The sequence below is a fragment of the Myripristis murdjan genome, chromosome 8 (assembly GCF_902150065.1).
Source record: "Myripristis murdjan chromosome 8, fMyrMur1.1, whole genome shotgun sequence".
Lineage (NCBI taxonomy): Eukaryota > Metazoa > Chordata > Actinopteri > Holocentriformes > Holocentridae > Myripristis > Myripristis murdjan.
Genome location: NC_043987.1, coordinates 30,193,358 through 30,217,874, shown reverse-complemented (window position 1 = coordinate 30,217,874; position 24,517 = coordinate 30,193,358). Strand labels below are relative to the sequence as shown.

At 42.1% G+C, this 24,517-nt stretch overlaps 1 protein-coding gene across 1 annotated transcript in view; it reads right to left on the bottom strand.

Moving 5' to 3' along the window:
- Nucleotides 1-222: 222 nt before the first annotated feature.
- Nucleotides 223-24,517, bottom strand: part of doc2a (double C2-like domains, alpha) — a 49,663-nt gene continuing 25,368 nt past the window's right edge. Inside the window, exons 7-10 of the mRNA XM_030058232.1 lie at nucleotides 14,862-15,070; nucleotides 7,200-7,281; nucleotides 5,840-5,936; nucleotides 223-1,042 (exon numbers count right to left, since the gene is read on the bottom strand). Coding sequence (XP_029914092.1) covers nucleotides 906-1,042; nucleotides 5,840-5,936; nucleotides 7,200-7,281; nucleotides 14,862-15,070 — 525 coding nt within the window. The 3' untranslated portion in view covers nucleotides 223-905. The remainder of the gene's footprint in view (nucleotides 1,043-5,839; nucleotides 5,937-7,199; nucleotides 7,282-14,861; nucleotides 15,071-24,517) is intronic.

Genomic DNA, 24,517 nt, shown 5'->3' with positions numbered 1-24,517 from the left:
CTCTACTGAAAGCCAGGCTAATGAAATTTGATTAAGGTTTGCAGCTTTTTAAGGGTCATCCACCAAGCTTATTCCAGTGTAGCTTGAACCCTGTGATGTGTTACTGCGTTTACATGCACAACCATTTTCCAAAAAACATTTAACAGTTACAGGACACTACAGAAATTTAAAAAAAAAAAATGTTTAGGCTCATATTGAGCTTCAAAATCTTGTTTTTCTTCAAACAAATGACAAAAATCTACTACTGGGATGAGATAATCCCACTTGTTTCCAGTGCAGTTTCACTTGTTTCATGAATTTTAGTAATTGTAAATATGTTTGACACAAGGCAGAATAAGGCAGATCAGTCAACAAAGATCAAGAAACCAACACTGGATTGAAGAAAATTCTGGAAACAAGTTAATTAGCATTGGAAACAAGTGGGGTTACCAAATCAAATGTCAAAGAAAATGCAAAATTGACTGTGATCTAGACTGTGGTCAGGGAGAAACCTCGATCCATGACTGTCCAATATTCAGAGTTCAACAAAAGATCAGTGTCGGCCTCATTTTACAGCAAATCTATAAATCAATCAAACCCTCAAATGTAACCTGATCCCGGCCTGGAGGTATGATGTTGAGCTGTAAATGCTGATATCGGTGATGAGGCCAACAAGCAAACCCTCTGGCAAGCATCTCCATCAGGAGTGTGGATGAATCATGAAGGCACGCCACCATGCACTGGCCATTGTGTGTCATTTTGTTCCCTAGTCCCCGCAGCGGCACTTAGCCAATTCTTTTCCTACTCATCGATTTGTGAAGTTGCATGAGTCCGTCTCGTATCGTGACCGGCAGAGCTCTGTCAACCATCGCTGTCGATCACCGCCAGCTGCTCCGGCGTCGAGCCAGCGGAGGCGTTGCGCGGGCTTAGTCGTGGCTCAAGGTTCGCGGGAGCTCGTTGGTCAGCACGTGCCATCGCTCCACCTTCTGGCCTTTGTTCTTGAGGCAGTCCGTCCAGTGGCGTAGAGCGTCGCCCTGGGACTGACAGCTCAGACACACACCGCCTGTAACAAAACACCAAACAGGTAAACATGCTGTCCCTCACCAATGGTGCGTCACACCCACTGAGTTTTCATTTACATAACATATGAGACAAACAGGTAGAGAAACAAATAAAGGAATGAAATACAGTGTGGAGCTAATAGCCGTGGTGCAGATAAACAAGAGCACAGCCATATGTAGGTGTGGCCACGTGTCAACCAACTTGTCAGCAGCAAGGTTATTATTATCGTTAACAAAAACTAACAAAATAACAAAAACTAGGTGTGGAAAAAATAAAATACAAATAAAAACGAGCCGTTACAAAAACAACAACTAAGTGAAACTGTATTGTGTTCACAAAACGAGTTTTCATCATTGTCAATTAATTTGATTGTTCATCCGTCCAAAGTGAATACATTTTTTTAAAATGGTATTGATGGTATGATATTGAATCTCAGCAAATATTGAGAACAAAAACAAGACTAAAACTAACAATGAAACTAATAAAAACTAAACTAAAACTAAGCATTTTCAAAAACTAAACTATAACTAGGCTAACTGAAAGCTAATAAAAACCAAATCGAAATTGAAAACAAAAAGTCAAAATTAAATAAAAATAAAAAATAATTAAAAGTGCTCAATTACAGCAACCTCGGTCGGCAACTACAGAGGAGATGAAGGACAAGAGTACAGAGTTCAGTCGAGATTTGTTTTCATCCATTTTCAAAACGCTTATCCTTATTTGGGTCGCAGGGTTTCCCAGCATGCCTCAGGCTGAAGGCAGGTAGGGCAGGGAAACCCCATGGACAGGTCGCCAGTCCATCCCAGGACAGACACACCAACACACTCACACACACATTCACACCCCGGGGCGATGCGGCGTGTCCAGTTAACCCGACCTACAGGTGTTTGGCCTGAGGGAGGAAACCGGAGCGAAAAGCCACGCAGATGCAGGACGAACATGCAAAATCCACACAGAGACGACTCCAAGCCGCCGCGCCACACTCGTAGATTCTTTAAATTGTAAATTACAACATAAAGTAAAGACCAAGATCAAGATTAGCTTTATTGTCCCACAAGGTGAGAAATTTGTCATGGGCCAGATTAAAGCCAGATTATTGTTTTCTTCTTTGCTGACTGAGTGGTGCACACGTTTCTGTTCCTCCATAGATGAACTAAATTTATACTGTACTGCGTAATGGATGTGATTTAAAATGTAGTGAAGTACAGCACATCAGTGAAAACGTAAGTGAAATTTCTGTAAAAATGCTGACAAAAAAATTACAATCATGCTTCACAGCTCCTTTAAAACTTCACCAGGCAGATTGTCTGCAAATCTGCCAGGAAGAGATAATTGTTTGGAAGAAGTGAGTGAGTTCAGCTCCCAGACGTCTTGTACGGTGGTGTTAGTAAACTGATCACACAACGTTCATGTTTACCCGTCCACCTGGCTGGTGATGTTTCACTCCGTGTTCAGACTAGAAACACAAGTGGAATCTAAGTTACAACCGAGGCTGTTCACAGCAGAAGTGGATTTCTCCTCGTTGTCAAACAAAATAAAAGAGCAGCACAGGAGGAGAAGTGCTTTGTGAAAACCGGCTGCACTCCCTCAGTCTGCTCAAACAGCTGAGACAACAACATCCCAAGGCTAATATCTTTCAGAGCCGCGCTTCCTCCGCAAACTCTCCACCACCAAAACAAACCACCAAAAATTTGTTGAGGACTTTTCTTAGCAGGTGTGACTTGAGAGTGTTTGAGAAAGTTTTTAAACCGTGGTATGGGTGAATACTCTTTCCTGATTGGCCGGCAGCTGTGAGTTAAAACCTGTGTATTGCACATGTAGTTCGGCTCAAGTTTAATCACCGTTATAAAGTCATCCACTAACCCAGCCTGTAACCATAGCAACATTAAAAAGCACAGCTGTCAAACATTCAGCTGAGTTATCGATTACATGAATTAACGAGGTGGAAGGAAAATACACCAATTAGATATGTATATATATATATATTTTTTTTTTTATAGTCTCCTCCGTTTTCCCTTACATTTTTTGTAAATGAGCCATGGTGTAAACGAGAAGTTTTGGAAATGGTTCTGTTCCTGTCTTAAAAACATGTACATGTATATAAATACATACATACTGTATACTGGTGACTACATGGCCTTCGTCTAGCTCTGCCATCAGGCCAGCCTTTCAGTTTGCTGACATTATCATGTTCACAAACAGCAAGAGGGGATGTGTCCGCTGCTGTGCATTGTGGGTTTGATTATGAAGGCTGAATGATCTCATTACTTAGGACAGGCCACATTTAAAGGGAAACGTGTCAGAGGAGAGGGTATTTGTTTGGTTTGGGTATGGTTATTGCAGTATGAATGTTATTTAAATGATGTTAAAAGACGGTGCTGGTACTCCTTCCTATTTCAGCAGCTTCTCTGTGGGAAATGATGGACCCCGAAACACAAATGAGTCAGAATTGGCCCCAGTTGTTTTGGTGCAATTTGACCTCATCAAATATGAACCAGTCCTTGAGAATCATAAATTTGGGTGAGCCTGCCCTCGCTGTAGCAGCCCTGTGGGCCCTGTGCCATAGTTAACGTGACCACCGATTCTACCAGCCAATCAGCAGGCAGTGGCTCATTAATACAACACAGACCATTCCTCACAACTTTCCTTCATTTAATTATGCCATAGTTGTGTTATTAGATGACAGTTGATCATATAAAACTCTTTAAAAAAAAAAAAAAAGGATTAAAATCTCCCCCATTTCATATGGTTTCATTGGCATGCCAAGCTATTGGACCAGATCAGGCACAAAGTCACAAGGTGTCACTGAAGGTTCATGTTGTTTCAGGGTTAAACTCTGCTGTCGTCCACGCATCAAATTTAACAGCAAATAACATCATCGTGCCTACACTGACTGTTGCATTTAAGTTGCATCAGTGCACATGGAGAAATATCACCATCAACAAGAGTATCCTGTTAGGTTAATTACTGAATAGATATATATGTGTCTCTGTGCTGATGATATACAGTGTATTTTATGTGTAATTTTCTGAAATCTGTGTGCAGAGAAAAGAGCTCAATTTGAGCATGGGTGCCAATAGGAAGACGTGCAGCCGGTAAATGGCTGTCCATTTGCTTTGATGTTGATGATGTTTATGTTAATTGTGCTCCTGTTCTCAACAGGGTTTTACGTGACAGAAAATTCACTTCCTCTGAAAATGCTCTGCATCTAATGTTCATGCTTTTGCTTTACCATCCCCTACTCCAAATATAAAACAAAAGGATACTGTGCCTATGCAGTTGTCGCCCAAACTCTCTGGAATAATCTTCTCCAGCCAATTAGTTCTTCAGGATCCCTAGACTGGTTTTATCAGCTTCTAAAGACTCATTTTTATAAGCAAGTCTGTCCATTAATCTGCATCATTGGAATGACATAGTGTATATTTTTGGATGTCATTGTTTATCTATGCATTTGTTTTTATTGTGTGAAGCAATTTGTGACTGTGTTTTTAAGTGTTATATAAATAAAGCTTTACTTGCTCTCTGTAAATGTATTGCTTTTCATCCATTCATTCAGACAGTTGGTCATTTGTACATTCATTCATTCATGTGGTTGGTGTTTCATAGGTTTTCTTTTAGGAGAAAAAGACAAACTAAGGAAACACTCTCTTTTTCAGCTGTGCCCTGTTCATATCACCAGGAATGATTAATTGTTTCTAAATCACAGAGAAAGAATGATTATGAAAAACTAAAAGACAAAAAGAACCCAAATTAATAATACAAATGGTAAGGGTAGGAATAATAAATCCTTGGCCCTTTAATATTGCTGATGTTACATAATTTTTCCTATATTCTTTGCAGATGACAATAATCTTATAGCCTTAAACAATGACTTCAAAACACCAGTGTGATGTGAAAGATGCAAGTAGTCCATGAAGAGTTAAGAAAAAGTGAGTTTGTTCTCTGGTCCTTCTTCTCAAAAAAGATTTCCATTTACCTTGTTGTTGTACTTCAAGACATGAATTTTTAATCCGATTTAGAGTTCCACAGTTATGGAATTCATCGACTATGACACTGAAGTGGTTGTCTTCTTTGCCAGCTTTTAGGGCATAGTTAAAAACTTTTTTTTTTTTCACTTTTTTATTTGTTTAAATAAGGTTCACTTCCTCTGCTGAGTTGGTATTACTGTCTTTTCTGTTGCCTTTATCTGAACTCTCATTATTGTGCAACTAAAATAAACAAATCAAATCATAACAAATCACAATCTTTCTCTGAACAGAATAAGCACATTTAGTTTTTTGTAATATTTGCAGCAACAGGAACAACATTTTCCCTCGGCAAAACTCAGACTAGGAAGCTGTCCTGTCAGACAGTTCAAGCTCAAGTTGATTTAGAGCCCAACAACATCACCGTTTACAGTGTCGAAGGGCCTCACATGCCCACAAGCTTACAACAAATAGAATCAGACACCACTTGACTTAACCCTCATCAAAAAAAGATTCACCGCCAACCCCCAAAATTGAAAAAAATAGGTGTGTCCATGTTTTGATATGGCAGGCCTACATCCTGCAACCAATTACAGTCCAGCTGATGTCAAGCATATTATATGTATGTTGTACAAAGCCCACATTTTAAGGAAGTGTCTCTAAACTGATGGTTGGGACCCAGAGAGAGAGAGAGAGACAGAGAGAGAGAGACACAGTGAGAGAGAGAGAGAGAGAGAGAGAGAGGTACTGGGTCATAATCTTCTGTCCAAAATAAAACTCAGCATCACATGGCCTCAAATGACTCCGACATCAGAGTCAGGCATCAATCTCACCTATGAAGTCATTGGAGCGGCCCAGGTCGTAGTCCCACACGGTGACCTCCAGCGTCTTGTTGGCCAGCTCCGACAGGGAGATATCATAGAAAAACTCCTGCAGACACACACATGAAACACACAGTCATGCACAGCTGAGTTTCTCAAAGTCTGATTTATCTTGCACTTGAGGTCGGCTGGGTTCATTGTCAAAAAAAAATAAATCCTGTTTTCCTTTTCAAGATATTGGAAACAAAAGTTATCCTGTTTGACTCTCTGGTCAATCAGTAGCAAGAGGCATCAACTGGACCAGTGTGCAGCAGTTATTGCTTTTCTGAGTTTGAAGTTTTGACCATTAATCAAAATCATTAATCAAAGCATCCCCATCAGTCCAATCAGTGCACTTTTGTAAGATGGCGTAATTAGAGCAGCGGTGTCTGAGATACCAACTGAAATATCACGTTTGACAGATGGCCGGTTGCAGCTTAATGGTCGTCATAAACAGGCGAGGATGCTCTTGAGTGCTCCAGCATGAATACAAACACTCTCCACGAGCTTTATTTTATAATAGATTCGGTGTAATATCTGCAGGAACACTTTACTGGTCATTAAGGTCTTCTGCAGTGGCCTGCATGGGAATTGCTGCAACAACAACGATTCAAAACGCAATGCAAACACGTTCTGAGTGTCATTATTAAGAGAAGCTTAAGTAAGACGTGTGGATATCGGCAGTGATACTGAGGCATTATCACATTATTCTGTTAACTTGCTTTTTTTTTTCTTTTTTTTTTCTTTTTTTTTTTTTTTTTTTTTTTTTGCTGTGTGCACTAACTCAGTTTCCATGGCATCCAGCCGCTTATTGGAAATCCTAAATCATTTACACTGTAAACACCAACAAATGGACAAATAACAAGAACAGTTTGCTTGTGTTATTTCCAGGGAAGGTGGCTGGAGAGTGGCAAAGGGAGGCTTGTTTGATGTGAATGCAGCGAGGGCAAGAGAAACGCTCAAGTGGTTCCGCTTAAAAGCACTGAGGTGTGTGTGTGTGTGTGTGTGTGTGTGTGTGTGTGTGTGTGCATGTAGAAAGCCTAGAACAAGGAGTGTAAGATTACAGCCTTTGGCCCGTGGGTTTGGGTTGATGCGGGTGCAGAGATATAGAGCAGGGGTAAGAGGAATACTGTGCAGATGGAGATGAGATATTTAAATAAAACAAAACTACAGCTGTACTGGAGAACAGAGAGAGCATGTGAGCTATTGAAGCAAACATCTCATTAGCATCAACATCTGTGGAGAAGAGGAGATGGATGGAGAACACAGCGCTGGCATTAGACATGCTGCAGCAGCCCCACGGGGGAGATGGAGCGGGGCTTGGGGGTCACACCTCATTGAATTCAGGGTTGAGGGTCCTTTTCATCACCGCTGTTTTGTGCTTAGATTTCTTCTGTATGTCGGGTTTCAGGTATCTGAAGAGGGGGAGGGAAACAAGGGAAGGGAAGCAGAAAAAAGAGGAGAATTGTGGTTGAAAAGATTGCAGTTTCACTCCAGTTGACAATTGCCATGCAGGCAAACAGCCATTATAAAGCAAAATCAATTATATTAAAGAGGAAAGTACCGTAACAAGAGCTTTACTGAGCTTCTAGTCTCCCTTTCTTCCACAGATAAACAAATCAGTTGTTGGCTACCAGGCAGAATCATTCATTAGAGATTATGGCCAAGGAAGGAAGCAGATTAAACAACACCACCTCAATCTACTTGCAGCTAGCATTTGACTAGTATGGGCTCTTCAGGCCGCTACTAATATTTCTGCATTGAAACGTGCATATTTGAAACACACATCTTGGACTTGTACCGTGCCTACGTCGCAAACTTTCACCAGTGTGCGAAAGGTCCGCTTTAAGGATAAATACGTTTACAGTTCCACCATCTAACCTCCTAAAACAACTCTCAATTAAAAAAAAAAAAAAATCCAGCATTTCAAATCCATATGATGCACCAGGGAAATAAGACAGTGTCAGAGTTGTTCTACTTTTTTTTTTTCCACTGTGACCAAGCTAGGCTAATAACTCCCATAGACTTCAAGACTTTATGCTAAGCTAACACAAAATGCTCCCCAGAGACACCAAACTGCTGCGTGTACAGAGGGGGAAAAAAGGGTATTTTGCCAAAAAATGTGAAATGAATTTTCCTTTAACAGGTCTGGAGCTTAGCAATAAATTTAAAAAAACCTTAGCAATAAATTAATTTAACACGTATTTGAATTCACAATTGATCCTAAAATGAGTATAATAAATGTAATAAGTCCTGTGTTGCATACAGGCAGGCAAGTGGACCCAAATGTAGCAGCAGAGAGAAACCTAAGTAACACAGGCATGACAAGCGCAATGATCAGACAAAAAACTAAACTGAAGGCAAGATGTAAACACAAACTGAACTGATTAACTAACTAGACCAAAGGTGATGATGAGACTGGAGAACATGAGGCGAGCTGATTGGCTGGGAGAGCACTGGGAGCTTGGCAGGCCTAACGAGACTAAACTAGGGGCAGGTGTGGAGGAGCAAACATTGCTGGGCTGCTTCCAGTGACACAGGAAACCGACACACCAAAAACACAAGGAAACACAGGGGGAAACAAAAAACCAACAGTGTCCAAACACACAGAGTCCAGGGGAAAATACAAAAGTCCATAAACCAACACAAAAAGTCCACAAAGCCGTGGCATCTGGGCAGAGATGGGCTGGCTCTGCCCTCCGTTCTGATTATCCGTCCCCATCTGCAGCCCAAAAAGCAAACCTTGATGTTTAGACATAATCCCAAACCACACTGAGTAGTGATTAGGTAAGAATGATCACACCCCGCAGATGTTGAGGCTTTGTATCCCACATCAAGGGAGAGCAGACATTTCCAGTTTCTGTTGGCATCATTTGACACGTTCTGCATGAGTACCTACAGCACAGGAGGAATAATACAAGCTGGCATGTGTGACTGCACCGGCTGCATTACTGTGGTCGTTGTGCAGCCAAATGACAGCGTGCTGGCCAGAGTAAATCAGTTCACAGGTCACACTGCAACCGATCACAAATTTAAAAAAAATGTAGACATTTATTAGCCAGAGAGTTGATCCAAAATTTAGCAAGTCCTCATGATCCTCCTGAGGTTCAAGCAAGCAGTTTCCAAGGGGAGGGCACCTCAACCTTGTTATAATATGGCAAAGAATGAGGAATGCCACTCAATTCTCAAAAGAGTAGAGCTCTGGAACACCTCTAGAGTTCAGGACAACCCTTTTACACCCATCATAACCCAAAACATAACCCATATATCCCATTTGAAACTGCATAGTGCGCCCTTAAAACAATACAGGCAGGGGTGAAACACATTTTGTCTGCGGGCGCTCTAAGGCTGCCATTTTTAGCATTATCCAGAAATGTTTATTTATGCCATGTTATGAGCAAAATATGAATATTAATGGTAGTATGTCCAGTGAGTCTTACTCTGCTTAATAACTCATGCTAATCTCATGCTATGTTGATTTAAAACTGTGATAATTTGCTTAAAAACCAGACAAACACACCAACAAGGCATTCGCTTGTCACATCGGCGATACGTAGCTCTATTTTAATCAACTTTTCCAGACCTGTAATAAATATGTATGAGCGTCAGTGTACCAATATATCACTCTAACCATTCATTTCATCTTATTTGCAGAAATACAATGACATATGGAGGTAGCTTAAGAAAACAAATGTGAATAGACAAAACCAGAGCAAATTAAGAAAACATATTCATCAATTTGAGCATGGTGTCTAAATGCTGCACATGCATTGCCAGATTGATGATGTTTTCCTAATTGGCTTGTGGTTCGACTATTTGCATGTGTTTTCCGGAGAGGCAGAAAACAGTGTGCTGGGCACTCGCTGTAATGATATGTATGAGAAATCGGCGCTGAGTCTGAGTCTCAAGAGGAATGGCTTTGGTAGCTGGTTGTCCATTAACTGCTATAGCGGTGTGTGCTCTAGGAAATAAAGTGAAATATATATTAATGACTTAAAACAGTAATTAGTCCCACTGATCCTGACATACTCGTCCACAGCTCTCACAGGATTGCACACTGCTGCGTGTACCGCTGATTGGCTGTATGGTAATATGGCTGCATGGTGCTCGCAGAGCCTCAGCAGAGCGGCCTCAGTCCACAGCGACCGCAGTCCCACTCAAAGTGCTCAGAGTGATCGAAAACACTCCTTCGCCTGCCATCGAAGTGACAGGCGAAGTCACCCCATGTACTGGAACTGGAAGGGAAAGTCTCTCTCTGGAGGAATTTAATTAGTCTTGGTTTCAGTGGACAGTTTTAGTGTCTTGAAACTGTCTCAGAGGCTTTCCCACCCAGGCAGGAAAAATTTGGGAAACAGTGATGCGTAGAGTCAAGAGCAAACTCTGTATGGACGAACTACACTATGTATATCTCTATTTTCTATATAAAGCAGCATTTAATTTTTTTTTTTAGGGCCCATGATATTTGGATTAAAGCCACTGATATCTGATAGCTTCTGCCAATATTCAATATCTTTAAAATTGACCATTTCTGTCCCCACAAATGTCAAGTATTCAGTGGTTGCCACATTTTGTCTTCTTCTTCTTGGAGTGAAGGGTGCATAATGAATTTTCTTTAAACTTAGCGGTTGTTTTATGCACAGTAAATAAATTAATACATAAAATGGGGAAATAGACTCATGTCACATTTACCAGACTGATATGAGGGAGGTAGACGCCACTGACTGGACAACATGTGATATTTAATAAAAACTCAATATCGGCTCAGCCCATCAGCCAGCAGATACATCGGTCTCAGGACTCCTAACCTGAGGGCCACAAGTGAAAGCCGTGAACATAATATCAAAGCGAAAATAAAAAGGATCGCTTCAAAGTCTCAAAAGGCTTTGAATTTGACCAAATTCTCGCCCCTCCTCTCGTCCCTCCTCCCTTCGTTTTAGCACCGGTAGGGAAACTGTTTTCACATGTTCCTACAGTCACATGAAATACTGTACATCTTCAATAATAAATCAGAAATTAATAATGAATCAAAGTGAGTCATCATTATACTGTGGCCCAAGCATTGTGATCATATCAGGGGGATTCCTGGTATTGTGTAATAGACACACACTCTCTCAAAGCACGGGGAGAAAGTAAAAAAGGAAACTCCAAGCTCCGTCCATACATCAGTAGGTAGTGGGCGCCGCTGTCTCCGAGCCATTTTGCCAGCTGAGAAGTAATTGGCTTTGATCAGTTATTCTAACAGATGACACGAGGAAATAATAAAGGCGAGGTGGAGCCGGGGCTGAAACGCTCGGTTGCTCTTTATCACAGTCGCTCCGCTGCAAAAGCCTCATCAGCTAATGGGAAGAGAACAAGCTGTCTGGGGCCCGGCTCCGCTCCGATCCCCTCACACCGTCTTATCTGGTCGCAGCGAGCCAGGTGAGGCGCCGCCTGACGGGTCTGTACAACCGCGCGGCTGGCAGGAAATTAGCAAGCCCAGGGATGTTGGTTGGAATATTAAACCTGTTTATTCTCTCATTTTCCTCTGAATTGACTTGCTCAGCTTGAAACGCGGCATTGACTCTGACACAAATTAGTACAAGCTGCTGCGGCTGGCACTGCTGCAGCCGGCGCTCCACGACTGATGGATTTTGGGTTTTGGACTGAAGCTTAGTCTGAGGACAATATCCAACATCTTTATATTTGACTATTTTCATGAATTTTAAATATACATATAGGCTCAGTGTTTCCCCTAGAGATATTATTCTTCTGTTACTGTGACAAAAGCCTCTCAAACAGCATGTAGATGATAAAACACTTCATTTAAAGTGAATGCAAAACAACTGAAATGACTTTGGGTTTGTTGAGGCCGGGCGAGGCAGGTTTTACAGACTGTTGACTCAAATCCTCCCACGCCACACTGGACTGACTTCTCTGGACAGATAACACACCTAAAAATAATATTAATATAAACATATTGAGAGGAACCTCCATCACATCAGAGGTGGACCACAGCGACTGGATATTTCATTTTTACTGTGATATAAGCACAGTAAAAATGATATACTGTGATATATATGGCAATCGGCTAAAAATCGGTAAAAGCAAATTAACTACATAGGCCTGAAGTAGGAATTCCACCGGATTTTTTTACTTTTGAGACAAAAACACCACTAATGTCAAGGGGCAAGGAGATTTATCACACCAACAACTGAAACTGATAAAAGTATCTTTGGCTTTGACTCTAAAAAAAAAAAATAAAACAAAGAAAATAAACTTTATTTCAATGAGTCAAACAATCAATTCAAATTAAGTAATACAATTTGCAACTAGCCATGGCGTGTAATGAAAAGGAAACACTTGAGCCCATTTCACCTTTAAACTGAAGAGTGGCACAGAATAACCTATAGGACCTAGATTAACCTGGATTAACCTTATATTCTCTATGCCGCAACCATTTGGTACAGTCCAAGCAGAGAAACAATTTGTTAAAAGTAATTTATATAATATTCCAGAAACCTTAAATTACTATTAGGAAGAGTAAGAGTATTTTTAAGGTATAGTTTTTGTTTAAATCCCTTTTCTGCTCAATTAAGTCCTTTGTATTGGTTTGACCCAGTTAGGGGTGAAACCACACCCTCCAATGCTGAATATAAAAGCAACTTCAAACATGGCAAAATAGCCAAATCAGAAAGTGCCTGGAGAGACAGAACAACTTAGATTGTCTGAACACGCTGTCTTTTGTTTGACATACTTTATTATTTAAGAGTTTGGAGATTGTTTTGCCCACTCGCCTAGGCTCTACCTACTTTTTGGTTTTAACTGGGCAAAAGTTTGGGATAGTATCTGGTGCCGGCTACTATTTTTGAAACCACCTCCACTGAGGTTCCTGCGAGCTGAGCAGATACTAAAATGTGACACGAAAACGCTGCAGGCCTCTGACCGGTCAGAGAGAAACTGAACAGCAAATCCCCGACGAGCGCTGCTTCCAACCAGGATATACGAAAAGTGAGAATTGTGAAACTTGTCTTTTATTTGTTTATCTATCCATGTAAAAAAAAAAAAAAAAAAAATACTCAGAAAATCTCTTAGCTGCATTAATATTGTTATTGCTCAGGGCTTCGCTGTGTGGGGATATTGTGTGTCATGGAAAAAGAAATCTAGAAAAGTAGCTGGTGCCCGAAAGCGAGTAGAGCCGAGGCAAGTAGATCACATAAGGGCAACAGAGACACTATGAAATGAATTCATCAATTTAACATAGATACAGGGCCGAGGTGATTGCACTATAACACAATATCGATTGATATTTGGGACACTGACAAAAGCTCTGCGACTGCTCCAAATCCGCAGGTTCGCTCCATTCTGGCGGCTCGCAAACAAAACTCACCGTCTCTTCAAAGAAACGGTCCCCTGCGTGCGCGAGGAAACAAAAGCCAAAAGGAGCCTGGAGATGCCAGGCTCTCAGCCCCACTGTTTCCCTTTCACAGAGCCGTGCCAAGAAGAGACGCCGCTTAAATTGACTCCTTTTTCTCAGCCATTGTCCGTCCTGCTGGGAAACAGATTGCGTGTCCTCAAGAATAATTGAATCATAGAATAACAAATGTAACACGCTGCCAGTATTTCAGCGTTTAATTATCTCATTAATGCATAACTTTGGTATGTGGCTAATCTTCAAGAGCATTTGGACAGCAATGCGCTGGGGTTTTGGCTCCATGCTCTTTTATAATTATTATCTATAATTTGTAATTTGTATGTTGGGTGAACAGTGAGAGAAGTACGTGTTTTTGCCACATGCCCACCAGCCCCAATTAAAAAGTTGAAGAGCTGAAGAGCTGAAGATTTCACTTGATGAAGTTACTTTTTGTATGCAGTCAAAAAGCACAACAAGCCACTCTTAAAAATCCTGGCTCTGTGTAAGATACTATCGGATGCATATAGTAAGGTTTTTTGCATTTCAGAGCGCATCCCTGGGAATTCAGATGCCACTAATTGCTTCTTTAAATTATTCTGAGGCAGTATAGATTTATGCCTAAATGTGTACAAGTAAACAGAGTTTTAAACATAAAATCAGCTTTGAAGCAAATTTCCTGTCCTCCCAATTCCCCCTGTAGAGTTCAACAGAGACATTAGTATGGGGAAAGCCATCTCTAACCTCTGCAGCTGGATTGATTTAAGACTGGATCAATAACCCAAACCCTAAAGTTCACACTACACGACGCTGTGTCTTGAATCAGGAATTTTTAAAGTCTTTGTGATTTCCACAGCACTTGACCGATCGGCGACAGAGGAGCCGCGCGTTACGTTAAGATCCTTCACTGGAACGAATCCCCGACAAGCGTTTCACGTCTCCAAACTATGTTTTGTCATGAAAACACATGAGAGGTGACTTGGGAAATGAGTGGATGGGAGAGTGAATTTGAATACGTGGGCAGCAAATTGTCTGTCCTGCAGAGAGCGTCGGAGATAAATCATTTTTGCCATGAAAATGTCGGTGCTGCCTGCTCATATTGTGGTTCAGCAAGGATGACAATTAAGGCAACAAATTCTGAAACGCTTGTGTGTCTGCAACTGTTTAACTGAGAGCGATAGAGAGGGAGTGTGTGCATTTCTGCATCTGTGTGTATATGACAAAGAGAGACAGAGAGAGCTAATATCATGTAATAAATGACATCTAGTGTGAGCTGGTCATGGACACCAGGCTAGGGTTTGACTGGTATGGATTTCTAAAGGCTGTTACACTGAATTTTTGCTGAAATTGCAAATGGGATGGTTTATATTTGGTTTTACAAGTGTGTATCTTTACAATGGAAACTTCAAAGTATTTCTGATTCTATTTCTCATTCTAAAAAGGGACACTAAAATGCTCAACACAAGATGACTTTCAGATATCTGATTTTCAACAAAATAAGAATAATTTAAGCAAAATTGTAGCTGGAAATGGTCCCGAGAAATCAAAATCTTGGTGATCTTTTTCCCTTTCCATGTGACCGGCAGCCAAACGGACTCGGGGACTCACATTTTGACGTAGGGGTCGGAGAAGCCGTTGACATCCATGGCTGCCAGGTGGGCGCAGCGCTTCACCCCGACGCAAAGCCCCCCGCTGCGGCGGCCCTCGCCTCCCCCTCCCTCCCCTTCTCTCTCCTCCAAGCAGAGCGGAGGCAGGAACTGCAGTGAGAGAAGAAGCCGGCCTCTCTCCTCCAGGCTGTGGAGCTGCTCGTTCTCCCACTGTGGAGCAACACAGGGCAGTTTAGTTCACAGACATGCACGGCAACAGTAAATGTGTGTGTCTGAGCCAGGGACAAATTATAAACCGAAAAGCTTGTATTTTTTTTTAGAGCTACTTTCACTGTCTGGAAGTCTTTTCTTTTTGCATGATGACTTTTTAGATCATGATGCCGTCTTCACACTCAACACTCAACTCCACGGCATCACATCGAAAGAAGAGAAATCTAGAGGCAGAGTCACTCTGAAATTTAACAAGAACGTTCACAACCCCCAGAGGATGAGCCCAGTCAGCTTTAATGACCTCATGACCTTTCCTCTAGCGCCACCCTCAGGCCAAAATGTACAAACTCCATTCTCCCATTTCTTGTTTCCCCCCCCCCAACATGCACCAAGTGAGCAGCGCAGGGCGTCCGCTTGATACGGCACAGTTAGCAGTCGAGCAGCGGTTCAAAATTTAAACAAACACAAGTAAAAATATCCGGTGGGCATCGTTTTGAAATTACCAGCCATCTTGGCGGGTGAACTTAATTAATCAAGCGTGTTCATCTATACGGGCTATAAATATTACAGCGTCTGTTTGAGGCACATCCTCCCTTCAGGCACTAGGATATAAAGTGTAAGAGAATATAGATTTTTAACAAAGATTATAAATATTTTAAGCTGTTTCTACATGTGCCGAATCGCCTTCAATTCCCTAGTTGTATCTCTGACGGCTGTTAAGGAAATGGAATGAGGTTCACTGAAGGAAAGACACGAGAGAGAGAGAGACACGGAGCCCGGATGAGTTAGGTTGAATATTCAGCTTTACTGAGTCGAGCACCACAGGAGAAATTATCACAGTCTCGGACGGGCGGCACCACGGTCACTTCTGACGGCTCTTCCACACGCTAAGAACTTTATAGGTCTCCGAAGGACATTGAACTTAAATCGGGACTTATCATGGAGACAGTGAGTCTTTGTAATAGGCAAAATAGCCATCCTAGCCTATGTACCAGGACACCAGATAAGGGAGTGAGGTGATGTGGAGTAAGTAGGAGGAATGACCTGCCATAACCTGCCATACTCCACACTTAGGATAATTTGGGATGGCCTGGCCGGGTCTAATAATTTTCCAGCACAATGACCAAAAACAAACAAACAAAAAAAAAAAAAAATAAATTCTGTTGTTTTGCACAGGAGCACATTAACTTGCTTGCTATGACATTCGCCGAGAAACCACAGCAACTCGTCCTTCCTCGACCACTGATCATCATCATCACTGATCACATCAGCCTGAAACTGAAAACGAGAAACTCAAAAACGAGCCAATACATATTTTATTTAGGAGCAGTGTGAAAGCTGGCGGGAGCTTACTGATGGGGACTGACTATGCATGCCACTGTTTTGTTTTGTTTTGTTATTTGAATTTGAATTTAAAAATAGAGCTCATTGTCATGTCATTTTGTTAGTCAGATGATGATCCATTGTGCCGTTTCTCCATGAGACTGAAATGAAAGTTGAATTGCCCTCCGCGTGAGAGCGCTTAGTGACACGGTGACTCATCTGTCATTAGAAGTGGAGGCAGGTCGAGTCGCTTCATTCGATTCGCACCTTTAATCTGATCCCGGCAGGCGGGGGCTAGTCCTTGTTTTTGCTCTGATGTGTGTCCTTATGATACAGCAACGTGCAATTAACACTAATCTGTAATTTCCTGCTTTGGCTGGCTGAGTGCAACACTTTCCCCGTAAAGTGTCTAGCAGGCGGGAGAGCAGCCTGGCATTAAAACATCTGAAATGTTTATGGTGTCAGTTCGCATCCAATGGCAAATTCTGCAGACGGCACCTGAAGCAGGAAGTGGGGGGCAGAGGCCGTGGTTACACCTGTCGTTTCAGCGTCCCGTCCCACCTGAGATCAGATCAGGGCCGACTGATACATGTGAAGCAGGACACAACACGCAAGCCCCGTGTTCAGATATGAGCTCTGATTTGTTTTCTCAGTACAAAATTTCATAAATATTTATACATACATGGTGGGAAATCATCGCCTCTGGCATTTTTGGGCTGTTTTTCTCCATTACAACCCATGATTTTTTTTTTTTTTATTCCATCAATGATTCCCTGAATTTTTTGAATGTGTGTTTTATTATATCTGACTGTGCTTAGTTTATTTGTTTTCAATATTTTATTTATTTATTTATTTTGTAATCACTTACTTTCACAAACGCCCCCCTATAGGACAGGTGTGACAATATAAATTGGCTTTGGATGGGATGGACAGCTCAAAACCAATACGAGTGTATATTAATGCTATTTCTGGGTTGTGCATCTTTCTAACTAGTGTAATAAAGGTCACACCCATAAACAGAACGCCATTATAGGTTGTTTTTGTCACACCATTAGTCTATTTGGAGCCCCGGAGAGGACATGGATTTTTTTTTTTTTTTTTTTGGTAAAAGGACTGCATTTCCATAGTGCCTCTCTAGACTAGCGCCCACTCAAAGCACTTCATAATGTTTGCCTCACATTCACACACCAGAGGCCACCGTGCAACGTGCGAGGTCTTATTCAAGGACACTTCGGCACGCGCACTGGAGGAGCCGGCATCAAACCAGGAACCCTCTGATTACCAGACAGCCGCTCTACCTCTTGAGTCATGCCACTACACTAAGGTCACAAAATCCCAATTTGTGCGTACAATTTACTTTTTTGTGCTCGCAATTTGATTTTTGGAGCTCACAAATTGATAAAATTGTACCCAAGTTTTAGCGACACTGTTCCCTCGTCTAAAAGAAAACATGGTCAGGATTTAAAGGATAAGCTGACAGGAGCTGATCTTAAATTAATCTTAAATTAAGGTGTATTTTGACATGAGGATGCATTGTGGAGACAAGCCTCTGCCTGTCATGGCATTACAGTGAGCAGGAGGATCCTACAGGAGCATGAAGTGTACCGGCATCAATAAACCAACTGCAAGGATGTACATACAGTTTACAGGAGAGAATCTGAATTCTGAATGAATCATGAATTATTATTATTATATTATGAAGCTACACACAGCAACCTCCCATGGCGCACATGCAACATGCCTTCATTATGGGCACATTTTCTTTAGATGACAGCACAAATCATACCATCATTGCACCTGGTTGTGAAGCTCAGAGGCAAGGCAAGGCAAGGCAAATTTATTTGTAGAGCACAATTCAACACAAGGTGATTCAAAGTGCTTTACAGAGACATTAAAAGCCGCAAAACACAATTTAAAATGATAGCGAAAATAAAATACAGTAACATAAAATAAAAAGGGAAATAGAATTGGGAATGATAGCGAAAATAAAATACAGTAACATAAAATATCAACAGGCTCAGTACATTGCCTGAGCTATACGGAGTGTGCAATCAAATACATCTTGAAATCTGCAGTAAAACAATGCTGGCCAACTGTGCTTTCGAAAAGCGTTTGTTGTTTCTCGTGTGTCGTGGCTCACACCGACAGCTCTCTGCTGGACGACAGCCACTCGACCACAGCATGTGTGGTTTTTAGTTCAAAGTATAAAGCGCTTTTGATAACGGGCATATGTGTGATCTACTGTGTATGTTGTTGTGCAGCACAATGGTATGCACTGTTTGATGTACTTTTGTCAAGTAGCCAACAGTAGGTTTAGAGCATTTCTCATGTGTGACAAGCTTTTAAAATTTTGATTTTTCTTGCACTAAACCAGTCCCAAAAACTATTATGAGGCTGTGCAGGAGAAATCGACTTTTATGATTCAATTATAAATGTTGTATCTCACTTTTTTTCCTTTGTAAAACTGGCCAAGCACTAGATTAAGCTTTTTAACAGGTTAATACAATTAAATTACTGAAGCTTGCAATTCTATCTCTTTACAAAGTTGGTTTTAGGGCCCACTCACATTGGCAAGTTTGAGCCCGTATCGTGCTAAAGCCAAAACCCCCCCCTCCCCAGTCCCCGGCTGGCCTGCACTCACATTACCTTTTTCCCAAACGCGCCCAAGCACGATTGCCCCCGGTGTGCACGTCATCACGTTGAAATACAACAACAGGCATGGCCCGACGTCATTATAAATCAATGTAGTTCAAATACATCATGTCTTCCTTTTAACTAAAAAACGTTTTTGGTCCCTTTAATCAGACATGGGATGTTTATTTACCTTGACAGTTTCGGAGGTAACTTCCTCCTTCTTCAGAAAGGTCCAACTGACAGCCGGAGCGGCACCTGGCAGATCCGGCACACCGGGTGACCGGGTGGCCGCACACCGCGCGGTGCCGCGGCCAGTCCCGGCCGGTGCCGACGCGGTGCCGGCCAGCACCAGGTCTGCCGGATCTCCGCACACAGACTGCTGTACTTTCATTATAAACCGACTTTTGTTTATACGCGGTTGCAGCAGCACAACGGACAATGACACAGACAACATGGTTGATTATTGATTGCGCAACGCGGCCATTCGCCGGTAATCGCGCTGTGCACATTAAACAGTTTTGCAGAGGCAGGAGGAAAGTTGCATGATTTACATCCGCGCACTGCGTGCGTGACCGTGCATGTGCTCATGTACGCGCCCGTACCGTGCAGAAGCACACCCCTTCCAACCGTGCCAGAGCGGGGGAAGTGTACTGTATTCAAGCACGATACGGAGCGATCACACTGGTCAAAGAATCCGGATTTTAAGGGCAATCGTGCTTGGGCGCGGATCAAACTTGCCAGTGTGAGTGGCCTCTTAATTTATAACCATCATGTTTCAGCTGTCCTCTGAGAGTCATATGATCGGTTCAAATGCGAGGATCTGCTCTGCACCATCACAAAATCAGAGCTCTAAGATGTTATTTCCTATAAACCCTGTAGCTTCTTGCCCTTGAGAATGAACGTAGTAATGATCTGCTGGCGATGAAAAGCTACGTGTTGCACCTTTAAAAGGAGGGGGTCACTTTGTTACGCCTGAACGGCTCTCGAGTTGATTGGCCGCTGAGGAATGGAAGTCTCCTCGCTTTTGCTCGTCAAAATCCACCTGGTGGCATTTGAGATCTCGTAAACACACACACGCAACGCGTTTTTTTTGCAACAACATCCCTGTGTAATTTTACTGGAGATATTTTCTCACAAACCAATTAAATCTGCGGTGTGGAACAGATGGACGGAGACCAAACCGTAGTCCCCCAGGCCTGATTTTAAAAAAAAAACATCAGAACCGTCACGACAAAAAGACAGCCGTGCATGTGAGGCATACAAATGATAAAACCCCCTCAATAGCATCGGAAAGCGTCGACAAAAATGAGGCACAAAGGGACTCAGAATTACAAACGCGCTCCGGGAGAAGGAGATCCAAAGGAGAAGTTGGAAGCTCGTAATCCATCATCCACTGTCTGCGCTAGTTAGAGGAGTGGGAGGAGGAGGAGTGACTGCTCTCCAAAGTGTCAGGCGAGATTAGACTTCGCCGGTGTAAAGTCAGCATCTCATCTGAAAATAAATCTGCAGCAGGGGGAGAGGGAAGCGCCCGCGAATACAGGTATCATGCGGTGACTCCGCACGATGCCGTCGCCCCGGGGGAATCGCAAGAAGTCGTGTTCACAGTGTTTTTTCAGAGTCCAACCACCAGCTCCCATCAGCCACTTGTGCCCAGTCGCAGCAGACGGGACGGAGAGAGAGAGAGAGAGAGAGAGAGGGATCATTTGTCCAAGAGGGACAGAACGGAGAGACAGATTCACTACCTTTGGTGTTCATTAGATCAAATTAGTGTTTCATCTCATCACACGACTTTGATTCGATCAGTGTCATCCACCCACCAATTGCTCCCGCTGCCTCTGTATCCTGTGCCACACACACACACACACACACAGACACACACACACAGACACAGGGAGAGAGAGCGGAGGATGAGAAGATCGATAGCGTAATCCTCCAGTCTCTATCTCTGTCCACTAAGCGCAGGATCGCCCACTCTCTCCCTCCTACTGTCAGGCTTCCTCTGTGTCTTCCCATCTCCATTAGGCTCTCTCCTCAAGTAACTCACACTTTCACACCACAGCCACACACACACACACACAGTCACGCACACACACACCAATTCTTATTACAGTCTGAGCACAGAGTTTACCACTTGGCCTTTATTCTGTTCGGTTTTTTTTTTTTCCCCTATCAACTTTCGCTCCTTCAGAAAACCAAAACTCTTGATTCTAATTCAGGAGATTTCTCTCTTGAGTGAAAAGATGTGTACGTCCACTGGTTCAGTTTTTTACGAGTGGCATTGGAGTTGCTGTAATGTTTGATAGAGCTAGGCTAACAACTCCAATAGACTTCAAGTCTTTACGCTAAGCTAACACGAAATGGATGCACAGAGGTGGGAATGGTGTTGAACATCTTTTCTCAGTCTGGGTAAGTCTCACAAAGGGTATTTTGCCCAGAGTGTCCCTTTAGTGTTAGGCTGTGAATAAATGTAAAAGGCAATTTTACATAGAATAAATAATGTGAGGGCAAAAGATAAGGACATGTCCTGCATTTCATTATATAAGTTAATAATCAGCGGTTATAAGTGCTTTCGCTGTGTAGCCCAAAGAACCTGCATCCCACATAACAAAAACAGCAGCTAAGAAAAGATGGTTAAAAAAAAGAAAATCGATGTCTTTTAACAGGAGTCAGAGGAGCTTGGCAGCATTTTGATTCCACCCACCATGAATTGGTGGAAAGATGCACTTTGTAGATGAACCCTCCACTTAAAAAGATTTCAGATCTGCTGTGACAGCAGCATTTGCAGCCCGCCTCTCTGACTCAAAATGAAATAAATAGCCCATATACACAGCTCCTCTAGCCCACAGTTTCCCAACACGTCGCGAGAGCTCACACAACCTGGCGAGGGAAATGTCAGCGAGCCGGCAGTTCCAGGTGAGCGGCCCGACAGACAGCGACTACATCAGAGTGGGAATCTCTCCCTGCTTTGGCCACAACATCAAAAGAGGAGCAGCAAGCTCCGAGGGACCGAGGCTTTCTGCTGGTTACATGCACAGCACGAGTTTTACTGACAGCTGGCCTGGCTCCTGTCTGAGCTGAGGTCCGGATGACACCCAGGGGCTCCGACCCACCGGCAGATCATGACACATTTTAGATAAATAAATAAATAAATGCATATGTGGGTTGTGGTCAGAATAGATAAAGATATAGAAGCGAAAACAGTGTTAGCTCATTGGTTAGTGTGCACATTAAAGTTATAATTTTCTAAATGTCACTTAGATTTGATTTTATTTCCCAAGATCCTCCTCGCCTTGCGGTCAGTCGATGTAGTTCTGGGGTTTTGGCGGAGTGACATCAACACTCGCCACGCTGCCACACAAAGACGAGCAGAGGGGAAATAAGACACCAGAGACTGGAGCTGAATGATACAGCAAAAATAATAATAATAATGCAATTATTACACCTGTAATATCATTCATGAGTGTAATGGGAATGATCGTTTTTGCGTTATAATTTCAAAGCTATGATGATGTGACTTTTGCTGGGGTCTGTAGCAAACAAACATGTTTTCTTACATCTGGAAAATATAATTTGTCGGTCAGTTATAATGGTGTTTCATCACATACTACTCACAAAAAGTTAGGGATATTTGGCTTTCGGGTGAAATTTATGGAAAATGTAAAATGTTCACACTACAGTGATATTATATCATGAAAGTAGGGCATTTAAGTAGAAGCATGCACTGGTGATTTCCTCATCTCAAACAATTTCTTGAAACAAAAGCCAACAACAGTGGTGGATATACCACAACAAAAAATGTCAGTGTCAATAACTTGTCATGTGCCCTTGAGCATCAATTACAGCTTGACAATGACGTCTCATGCTGTTCACAAGTCGACTTATTGTCTGCTGAGGCATGGCATCCCACTCTTCTTGAAGGGCGGCCCTCAGGACATTGAGGTTCTGGGGTACAGAGCTCCGAGCCTCTACACGGAGACTCAGCTGATCCCATAGGTTTTCTATGGGATTCAGGTCTGAGAAAGTGCAGGCCACTCCATTTGAGGTACCCCAGTCTCCAGCAGCCGCTCCCTAATGATACGACCTCGATGAGCTGGAGCATCAAACACCTGATGTGAATTTTGCCGTTAAACTCCTTGTTAGAGACCAGCAACTTGTGCAAAAAGGACTGAAACACTGAACAGTTGGACATGTGCATTCAAAAGTTTACAGAAGGTCACATTAAGTTCACCTGTAAAGGTTAGAATGCATTTTAGCTTCATCCTGAAATTTCACCCGAAAGCCGAATATCCCTAACTTTTTGTGAGTAGGGTATTAACCTTAAAAAACTGCAGCTTCTGCGATTTCGATGTTGCATTTGGCCATACTGCAATTTTGGTAATATTTCGGTTGATTGTTCAGCTCTAACAAGCACAACAAATAGATTAACAACAGACAGACAACCAGGTTAGTTTCTAAAGCTCATAACATGAAACCTGGGTCTATTCAAATTAATTTTAATAGATGAGATTAAGCTTTTCTTTTAATCATAACAAACTTTGTTATGAGGTCAGATCTCAGTGAAGGGCATGTGGGCGCTGTCCAGACAGTTTATCAATACATAGAATGGAAAATATCCGCATGGGAATATGTGATCAGGCAGACCCTGTGTCGGGAAGGTTACTTTTGAAATGTAACAGGTTACAGATAACTAGTTACCCTGTTAAAAATCTAATAAGTAATGTAACTATTTTAATTATTTCATCACAGTAATGTAACTTTTTTTTGTTTGATTACTTTTTGATTACTTGTCTAATAAATGTTTGAAACTGAAAAGTCCTAAAAACATCAATTTAAACCAGGTGGTGTAAACCTCACAACACCGCCTGTCAAGGCTCTATGAAAAGTTGAGCTTGAATTCAGATAAGAGTGTTTTGACCAAAACAAATTACAAGTCTGTAGGTCGCAAACAACAAACCGCTTTAACGTGATCGGCTGGTCGCAGACACGCCAGACGCAGGTCACTAATTAAATTAAAACAATAAAACTGATTAAAAACATGGCTAATATGTGAGCGCACACTGCCAAACGGATGGAGCCTGTCTAGACGTTGAGACGCTCCTGCCTGTTGCACTCAAGTTTGGCTTCGCTGGATGGAAATCTGCCAAAAGAAGACATTCCTGCACAGCAAAAAGATGCAAAGCAACAGAATGAATGTTAATATCAATGAATATTGTACGTATAAACTTTTTACCGAAAAGAAACTATTCAGATGTAACCCTTCTGTTATCACCAGAATTTTAAAAATACATGTTATTGACATTTTTTCTCAGTAACTGCAGTGGATTACAGTTACATTTATTTTGTAATCTAATTACTAGTTACTCTCCAACACCTGGCAGGTCACGCTGACACAGCTCAGTTTTGATCTGTTAAGCGATAAGGTGCTTTTTTTTTTTTTTTTTTTTTTTTACTGAGAAAACGGATCAGAGATAGAACGAGATTAGAAGACCA